This window comes from Orbicella faveolata, unplaced genomic scaffold, assembly GCF_042242905.1.
Source record: "Orbicella faveolata isolate gen_17 unplaced genomic scaffold, um_ofav_v1 contig_35, whole genome shotgun sequence".
In the NCBI taxonomy this organism is placed as follows: domain Eukaryota; kingdom Metazoa; phylum Cnidaria; class Anthozoa; order Scleractinia; family Merulinidae; genus Orbicella; species Orbicella faveolata.
This window is the reverse complement of record NW_028301564.1, coordinates 2,331,387-2,341,414: the sequence shown is the minus strand read 5'-3', so window position 1 is coordinate 2,341,414 and position 10,028 is coordinate 2,331,387. Positions and strand designations below refer to the sequence as shown.

Below are 10,028 nucleotides of genomic sequence, written 5' to 3'. Positions count from 1 at the left end.
TTTGTTCGAGCCAGAATAAAGTGGCCGTAATAACGAGGTGGCCATATTAATGAGGTGTCTGTACGGTGGGGTTCCACTGTTTTTATGCCCAACAGGCAACCTCTTAAATCTTACCATAAAATGTTCTCTTCACAATTTATTATAAATGTACCTGGTCACATAATATGCACTTTGATTGGCCATAAAGTCACTTTGCATGATGTGTTATTTTCATGATTATCGTGAATCATCATATCAGTATTTTGTTGGTTTTATTGTAGGAAAGAAAAAAATACCCACTAACATCTTTTCATAGCCTCGTGTGAACACGTAAGCAAATCTACATACATAGTTACATAATCTTTATTTCAACATGGTCTGGGAGAGTTCAAAAGTGCCTAATGTAAAACTCAATGCTGTCGATTATGTAAACTAAATTTTTTTATGTGTGCCACTGTATTTCAACACATAAATGTTACACCATTTGATTTCATAGGAGGTGATCAACTCAGCTTGTCGTAGAGTGTTGAAAAGAAAGAGGCCAAGCTCTGGCAAATGGTATGACTGACGTACATGTACAAAGTATTTTGCATTTTAAAATCTTGTGTGGTGACAAACAACAAGTTTATTACATTTATTATGTAATGTTGTTTCCAAAGTCAAATCTAGTGGTTGTGGAACATGCATACATGTACCTCTGATGAATTAGCTTTTAAAACATGTGCTGAGATGAGGCATTAGCCAGGTTTATTAATATCTCAGCCCATCTTGAAACCAACATGTTTCTGATGAACTTAAGTCACATCAGTGCAATAGTTTTGCACTATATTCTCCATCTAATTTCCCGGTTAGTAATCAGGGTTGTTTAAAAAAAAAAAAAACTGTTGTCACTGTTGTTGCAGAAAATTGTGAATATCCATAATTATCCTATCTTGACCCTGGATCCTTGAGATGAACAGTTGCTTCTGTTAAGTAACTTTAAATTGTTGGATCATGTGTACTAAAGGCATCTGCGGTCGAGTGTCGATCCATACCCTCGATTGATACTCAATTGACACACCATCAACATCTCAGTCGACAGTCGCTCAAGAGTCAACTAATTTTTGATCGATTCATAAGAGGCAGTCAACACTCGGCCGACTATCAACCGACTGTTGATCAAGTGTCGATAAAGTGTTGTCTAAGCATCGATCAGGATGTCGATCGAGTATTGATCAAGATGTCGATCGAGGGGATCAATTGAGGGTATTGATGGACACTCAATAGCAGATGCCTTTAGTACGATCCAAATTGTCTTTGGTTCATTTGCAGAAAGCAACATACCCGCCCATATTTCATTATTGGCGTATGTGACCCATTCTCAAACTAGCTGGCACTTTGAATTTTTTTGTTGTCCACGGTTACATATTTTTGTTAAAGCATGCTCAATTGAGCATGTTTGTTTCCGTTACTAGGCAGTCTTTGGAGGATCGTCTTCTGGATTGTTACATAGAATCATGCGAAGGGGCTCCTAAAGACAAGGTACTAATTGGCTAATTATTTACAACTAATAAAAACCTTTCATTGTTTCTAAAGGGTGTGATTTTATTCTACACAATAACTTTCAACATGTTTCTGAGAGGGACACTTTCTTGAATGGATATTCAAGTAACTTTTTGTTAAGAAGCGTTGGTCTCCACATATGGCTGATATTTTTCTGATTTTTTTTGTGAAAACTTTTGCCCACTATCATGTCTCGCAAGTTTAAGGTCTCAGCTTATAGCCAAGCTTGTCTTAAAGTAGACTTGCCACAAGTCGACCTTTTCTTAATCCTTAACTTATTTATCTCCCTTATGTGAATTCGAGCGATGAAGTCACGAGAGCAAGCACAAACAACATAAGTCACGAGAGGTCGTTTTGTTTCACTTGCAGGAATGTGAATTAGAGCGTAAATTTTTGGTGCGAAAAACACAATTGACATTTCTCACTTTTCGTGTGTTCCACACGCGATCGTTGTGATAGCAGGAAATGATGTCCATCAAAAAGAGCTAAAAAGTTTACGAGTACTGTTCCCTAACTCAAATGAATTTATTTGTGTACAGTGCAGTATGTAGCCAGCAGACAAACAGCAAAAGCTGTTCCATTGAATAACACCTTCTGAAAAGACAAAACTGTGTTTAAACCGATCAGCAATGATTTGTTTTAGTCTAGATTAACCAGCGATCAACCAGAGAGCTGCCTGACAAATGCTACAAGAATCCAAATTAACTAAAGAAGACAGAATTAGTCAGGGAGAACTTTAATTCTGTAAAGCTCTCTTCATTAAATAACGTTGAGAATCAAAGTCACAACGAGTGGCAGAGAATAAAAGCGTTATTCCCAAAAGTCCTACATCGATCGGCAACTACTTTCAATGCGGTAAAGTTGTCAAATGGTTGATGCAAATTTGCTGCGATGCCCTTTCGTTGTAGCAAAGAAACTTGGTCATTCATTAAATCAACTAAAAGTGCAGCAATTACGCAAACTGCAGGAACAGCTCTGTTCTTCTTGGAAAGATCCAAACTTTATTCTCCAAACGATCCAGATCACGCATGAGCTCAGATCGCGTCCGTGTATAAAGTAAACAAACACGTATTGGTCGGATAAATAGCCTTCCACTGCTTTTCCCTGTCCTTTTCCCTGTCCTTGAAATTAAGTTGGATGGGCCATATTCAATTGCTTCCATAAACTTCATATCACGTGGGTGTCCAATTACAGGTATCCAATTTGAACTTGTTGTAATTAGACACCTGTAATTAGATACCCATGTGATTTGCATGTCAATTGTGCCTGCTTTAATGGCTATCTTTGCAATTTTTCCTATAGTTTTCAAATCTTATGAAATATGCTACATACGTTTTTGCTCAAAGAACTTCCCAAAAGACATTTTTAATTCCAAAATTTGTTATGGTTAAGTCTGCATGCGAGCCAAGTGACCCATCAGGCCAGAGCTTATCCCGGTTTCTGTAGCATGAAGCGACTAGGAGTATTTCTACTCCCCCCTGGATGGGATGCTAGTCCATCGCAGGGTTACCCCCAGCATTAAGTTCGCCGGTACCCATTTTTACACCTGGGTGGAGAGAGGCACTGTGAGAGTAAAGTGTCTTGCCCAAGAACACAACACAATGTCCCCGGCCAGGGCTCGAACCCGGACCGCACGATCCGGAGACGAGCGCACTAACCATGAGGCCACCGCGCCTCCCACTAATAGATACGATTAATTTGTCATTGGACCTCATGTTGTACAATTCAGGGAGTAATCGTGCTTGTAATTTCAAATTGGCCCCACGCTTTGCACTTGTCTGATTTTGAAATTACTCATGCGATTACTCCCTAAATTGAACTCCACTTGGTCTAGTTACTATTACTAATAATAACTAGTAGTAAGTGTAGATTAAAGAGTGCGTTCGAGTTTTGGTAGGCTTGGTCTGTTAAAAAGACAAAAATTCTAGGGAAAGCATTTTGTGCCTGAGCTGTTAGGTAGGAACGAAATTGGTCTCCCTTCAGCAGGGGCAAAAACAAATGAATTGATCGCAAAGCACATGCATACGCGAGGGTGTGATCTCGTTTATACATGTATTGTGTAATGTTATACATAAATCTATGTTTTATACCCAGTCCGTAGTCTGTAGTCTGTAGTCTGCAGTCCACAGTCAGCAGTCCGCAGTCCGCAGTCCACAGTGTGTGTTTTATACTGACCGTGTAAATCGACACCAACCATGTTTGTTCCGTCGGTATGCGAGACGACATGTTTTTAGTACCAAAACTAGGACAATTATTTTGTTTACAAACACAACTTTGAATCGCCTGGGCTTTGGGTAACAGCTACAGGGCATTTTCACTTCCAAAACAATGAAACGGAGGACATGTTTGTGTACCAAAGCAACCCTGTGGGAGTTGAACTCAAATCCTATGTAAACACTTTCGTTGGGTTTATGTTACATAGTTTGTGCACAGAAATCTAGGCAGTGAAGTGAAACTCATTTCCTCCTTTGATTTATTCAGCAAAAGTAGCATTGGTTTCGGTCGTAGAGAAGAGGGTACACAACATGCAGCCAAACTACAGCTTTCTGTTCATACAAAAAGTCATACACATTTCGTGAAGACATGTCAGCAAGGTTTTTAAATGCCATTAACTCTGACTTCGAACTTTAAAATAAACAACTTATCCGCTACAGTCTTCAATAAGCTGCCTTGAAAAGTTGTACACATTTCATAAAGACATGTCTAAAAGGTTTTTAAATGCCATTACCATTAACACTGACTTCAAACTTTAAATAAACAACTTCAGTATCTGCTACAGTCCACAATGAGCTTCCTCAGCACTCGAAAGTCCACAATATTGCACAACACTTGAAAGAAAGCATATGAACATGACATCATTCACCCCTGAAGAATTTTTTTTGGGGGGGCCAAATTGGTGTCCCCTGATAGATAGATAGATAGATAGATAGATAGATAGATAGATAGATAGATAGATAGATAGATAGATAGATAGATAGATAGATAGATAGATAGATAGATAGATAGATAGATAGATAGATAGATAGATTCACAGATCTCAAATTTTTATGCATTACATGATAAGAACTGCATTCTGTCGAACGCAATAATAATAATAATAATAATAATAATAATAATAATAATAAAAAAGAAGCAGACAGCATTGGAGGCACAATAAGAGGCTACCGATTGGAGGTTAACAATGTTAAGCAGTGTTTATAGGATTGCTAGGATCACAACTAAGTGCAGGTTAGGAACAATGTCTGCTTGCAGTTAGAAGTTCAACTGCTACTGCTGTTATAGCAGTCCGTCTACCATTATTGGCTGATATTTATAAATTGTAGCAGTGACTAATTATCTCTATCTAGATGGATTTTTTGTGTTATTGTGTTTCTGTTTGCATGACTTTACCACCTTGTACTTAGCTAAATATGATTTTGTTGTGAGAGAAAAATGTTTTTAGTGGCAGTTATTGGTCTGAGAAGAGAATTTAACCTTCCTTTGTAATCTCCAAGGTGCCACTGATATTCCATATCCTGATTTGATCAGTAAAAGCCAAAAGCCTTCATCTTATTCAATTAACAAGTATTAGTAATATAAACAGATGATCTGTGGTAAACAAATCATCTGTCTGTGGAAATGGTAGTTTAGCTATTTCCAGAAAAATCAAGTCAAAGTGAAGTTGTCAATGTTGACCATATAAAATGTATTGATTATTGACAAGAAGGTCAAGGTGCTGGGATATTTGACAAAATGTTTTGTGTGTTTATGGAATGAGAATTATTAAGCAGAGTTCACATAAACAGGTGGTAAGACACTAAAGCCAATATTCTTGATCTTGACTGAGCAAGCTGGTGCAATAAAATTAAGGATTTACAGCAATCCAAAACTGACGTAAGAAATTTTGTTAGCAAAAACATCTGAATTCTGTAAACAACATTGTGGGACTTTCTGTTAGTAACGGCATTGTCGTTAGGTAAACAAATGCAGCACATACATGTACAATTATGACAATAATTATAACCAGCTTATAACGAACAAACTCTCTGCATCCAAGTCAACTAGATATTACAAACACTAAAATCCAGTCTTGGTGCTTCTTATTCAGACACTAGAGTCAGCTATCTTCAATTTTTTTTGTGAATTTTAATTCCCCATTTAAATTGTTATTTGGATGCTAATTGCCTTCAAATTCCAAAATGCTTAAAACATGAGATGGATGTACTAAATATTAATAACCATTTTAAATTATTTTCTATGTAGCGTTTCTGTCATGGAGTGCGGTTGTTGGAGAAAGTTGTTCTTCAAGACAATCTTTCAACTCTTGTTGTAAAGTTGTACCCAAGAAATGAGGGTTACTCCTTGATGCTTAAAGACAAGAATGGTGCAGGTATAGTAATAAATTGGTAAACAATCTTATTATAACAATGTTTAACAAAACAGAAACAGAAACAAAGGAAAACAGATTGACACATGCTGGTGATTTTTTGTTTTGGTGAAGTGAAAGATGATCCCAGCAGGCCTCAGTGTCCCTTACTTTTTTGGAACTTTATTTTCATTTGGGCTAGCAAATTTGATCAGTAATGATCCATCACATACTAGCCGTTATTATTTTTTGAGATATTAATAATATTTAGATAATTTGTTTCATTCAGGCATTCAATTTCCCGTTCTCCATTATTGTTATGGAGTGTTTGTCTTACTTGTTTGTTTTCATTTACCTGAAACAAAAAGAAAGTGTACTTAGGGGTGGACCATTCAAGTTCTGAGGGAGGGGTGGATGATTTTGAAAAAAAAAGTATCCTGTAAGTACACTTGTGCCAAAAAAATTGCATGCACACAACCGCATCCAAAACAAAATTCACCCACATTAAGCGGAAAAAAAATCATATTACATGGAGAAAAGATATCATGCATACACAGTCATCTTGAGAAAAAAAGTTTCTTAGCGCATGAAAGGGTTTAAAAGATTGTGCCCGTACCACATCACTCCCCCATCAAAAGTCAAATGGTCCACCCTTATCAGGTTCAGGGCCAAGGAATGCAATTTTGGAGGGAGAGAGAGAGGAGAGAGTAAGTGAGCAGGTACCTTATGAATCCCTTGCCCCATCCCCAGGCTAAAAGGGAATAAAATACCAACAACAGTCAAGAGGACAAAGAAACAAAATAGTTACAAAGAAACATGGAACAACTACAGTGACATAACTAACAATGTCAAACATGTGCGTTGGGGCTAATTACCACTATGCAAACCATACAAACCCATCAAAATTATTGTGGGGCTCTCTGTGATAATCCCCAGTGCCTTGTTCTAAAGGAAAGACAAAGAATTAAAAGTTAAAAGTTTCTTCAGTTTGCTGAGAGGGATGTCTGATCACTCAGCCTCATATATCTGTTATTTTTGGTTCCACAGACTCGGAAACTGTACGGCTGCCTTATGAAGTAAGTCAAATACTTTAAGTTTTGTGAAAAACACTATGTCACAGATTTTTGTTTTTAATATGACAGAGTATAAAAATGTACATACCATATACATATCAAACACATGCAATGGATTGATATGTTTGTTTGATTCTTTGATAAACAGGAGTCTGAATTCTTGGATTACCTTGATGCACAAGAGGTACAATGAGAAGTGATTTTTATAATTTCAGTTATGTAGAACTCATCCTGGCAGCCACCATGTTAACACAACCACCTACACTGTAGTTTTTACAGCCACTTTTATTGGTCCAATTGGAGACCTCTGTCAGTCTTTTTTCTTTATTTAATTAAGATATCCTCTACATGTAAGTTAGTCACCCCCATATGATGTTTTCTGTAATAAACTAAATATACTAAGTCTTTTTAATTACCAATGTAATATGATTTGCTGCACTGAACCAACTTTCCATTACCCATTGACCACTGTCTGTTGTCGTTCCATTTCCCACCCACCCCCCATTTTCTACCTCCATTTTACATTCATACCAGCTTGGGACAGACAGAAAGAAGATTTGAGACCTTGTTACTCTTTAGATCAGAGCACTTTTGTTTTGTTCTATTCTTGTGAGTGTTTGTAAGACTGTAATTTGTAGATCTTTTCAGTTGGCTATTTTCACTAGTGGCAAGTTCTTTTCATAAGTTGTTACATTTTCATTTTTTGTAATTTTTTTTTGAAATTGTGTTGTATGTTACCTTTTTCCAGTGAATAAATAAGATAAAGGGTTATTAAAAAAAATTACATTCAGAGTCAAAGCTCTTGTTATCCAGTGGAATTCAATGTTTTGTGCTTAGTAAGCATCCAAGTTCCTCACTACGGTGATTAAAATCCCAGGGGTCTCGAACATTACAGAAATGGAGGTGATCATTGAAAATGTTGAAAGGAATCTGTAAAAATAACAGTCTTGTTTTGTAAGCTTGGTTTGATCAGTTCATTGTCATGTTTAACCCCCATAGTCTGTAGGTAAAATTTAATTTTCTAACCAAATTAGCTCCAGTCATGCTTTTTTCTTGACTTAACACCCCAAAGTATGTGTGGATAACTCTAATTAATGACAGAATTAAACATCCTAGAAACTATGGAATTGACACCTTGATGTTTGTTTTACGGTTTTCAGCTTCCTCCTATCCTGGTTGATCTGTTGGAAAAATCACAGGTATTGTTCAGAAATACATTTCCTATCTTCTTATTTGTCTGAAGTTAAATAAAAATAACTCTTTTCTTCTATTTTTCTTTGTTGAAATAATAAAATTTTAGAAAAAATAGAGTGGTGTTTCTGTAAAATTTTAATTGAAAAAATGTGAGTTGAATGGTTTATGAGGAGGAACAACTTTTAAGCTTAAAATTGACTGAGATAGTTAATTAATCAAAAAATTAGTTTTGTTTTTTCAGGCAATTTGAGTTTAGTGCCGTTTTGGCATTATCTCCCAATATTATTATGTTTGTCTGGTCATATGTCTAGGAGATGAGTCCAGAGGGAAAGGGCGGAAAGAGATTGTAATCTTCGGATTAGTAGGATTTCCATTATTACCAGACGTATAATTCTTCTAAGATGGATCATCTGTCTCCACTTGAATTTACATTTGCATGGATAAGAAGGTTAATGTTGCTGATGCTTTGAAATAGAGTAGACTTGATGTCGTCATGGCCCCAAAGGGCTGGAGTGAGTGTGGGAACCAGAAATATAGACAGCCAGGTTGGAGTCTAGAGAAAACAATGACTGTATTTGACAGACTTATAAAATTAAAAATAGTATGCTGTGAAATCCAAGTATGTTGTGAAATCTGTAGCCAGTTTTCCCGAGTGAAAATTTGAACTCTTTTTTTTGTCTTCTTAATAGGACTAACATTGTAAGCTGTTGCCACATCAGCTGTAAATGGCTTCCACCTTGGCTTCCTTCCTGTTTTAACTCTTGTTCAAGATATCCAATAATGTTATGTTTTCTTTTTCAGGTGAAAATCATTTGTCATGATTGTGACAACTGTCTTTATTTTTCCTTTCAGGCAAACATATTTTATAGTGGCTGTGTCATTGTTGAAGTGCGAGATTATCGACACAGTCCTACAGGAAGCACTTATGACAGCAACTATGTCTTACTCCGGCCCACTTACCAGGTAACATATGCTGGGATTAATGTACATTAACACAGAACAATATTTACACACCCAATCGTACCAATTAATTACGTAAGGCATTGTTTCGTCATGTCGCATAAAAACGTCAGGCATTAATTTCGTGCTAGAACGAAACAACACCATTACAAATTGGAAGAGGAGGGCTTTTATAAGTATAAAATAATATCCCTGTGAGAAGGGCTCAAATATAGTTAGGAGGCTAAATATAGAATGATGTTGTAGATCAATAATACCCTTGAAGTTGGTACAATTTGGTACCAAGGGTAAAATTGGATCGCAGCACAGATTTTAACACATATAAATGTAGAAACTTGCACCAGAAGAGACACCTCTGTTTGACTGAGAGACCTCCTTTTTGGTCAGAGAAAAACCAGAGAAACTGGATACTTTTCATTAGATCATTATCATTATCATTATCATTGTCATTGTCATTGTCATTGTCATTGTCATTGTCATTGTCATTGTCATTGTCATTGTCATTGTCATTATCATTATCATTGTCATTGTCATTGTCGTTGTCATTATCATTCTTATTGTAGTCAGCAAGGAATTTGTTCCTTTGTCTCTGAAAAGCCTTTGTGGAAAAGTCTGAAAAATTTTTTCGTCATGATTGACAGCCATTTAGATACTTTTATCGTTATCATTATCATTATCAGTATCATTGTCACTGCCATTGTCATTGTCATTATCATTATCATTATCATTCTTATTGTAGTCAGCAAGAAAGATGTTCCTTTGTCTCTGAAAAGCCTTTGTGGAAAAGTCTGAAAAATTTTTTCTTCATGAGGGACAACCATATAGATACTAGTTACACAATGCTTTCGAGCGACATACCATGGAATATCCCAGTATTCATTTGTATTTTCTCTGTATACCTTATACTTGCCAAAGGTGAGTGGGTGTACCAAGAA

At 36.4% G+C, this 10,028-nt stretch overlaps 1 protein-coding gene and 1 long non-coding RNA gene across 3 annotated transcripts in view; one reads left to right on the top strand and one right to left on the bottom strand.

The window, feature by feature from the left end:
• The window catches only part of LOC110048443 (uncharacterized), a 28,343-nt gene that overhangs the window by 7,930 nt on the left and 10,385 nt on the right, over positions 1–10,028 (top strand). For both annotated transcript variants that reach the window (XM_089274132.1, XM_089274133.1), the window contains 7 exons: positions 476–537; positions 1,434–1,500; positions 5,764–5,890; positions 6,914–6,942; positions 7,088–7,123; positions 8,100–8,138; positions 8,986–9,096. In XM_089274132.1, the coding sequence (XP_089130258.1) occupies positions 476–537; positions 1,434–1,500; positions 5,764–5,890; positions 6,914–6,942; positions 7,088–7,123; positions 8,100–8,138; positions 8,986–9,096 (471 nt within the window). The remainder of the gene's footprint in view (positions 1–475; positions 538–1,433; positions 1,501–5,763; positions 5,891–6,913; positions 6,943–7,087; positions 7,124–8,099; positions 8,139–8,985; positions 9,097–10,028) is intronic.
• Positions 3,972–7,094, bottom strand: LOC149102630 (uncharacterized). The gene is made up of 2 exons (XR_016202183.1): positions 7,028–7,094; positions 3,972–6,811 (listed from the first exon to the last, which is right to left on the bottom strand). It is a non-coding gene; the product is annotated as an uncharacterized LOC149102630 (long non-coding RNA).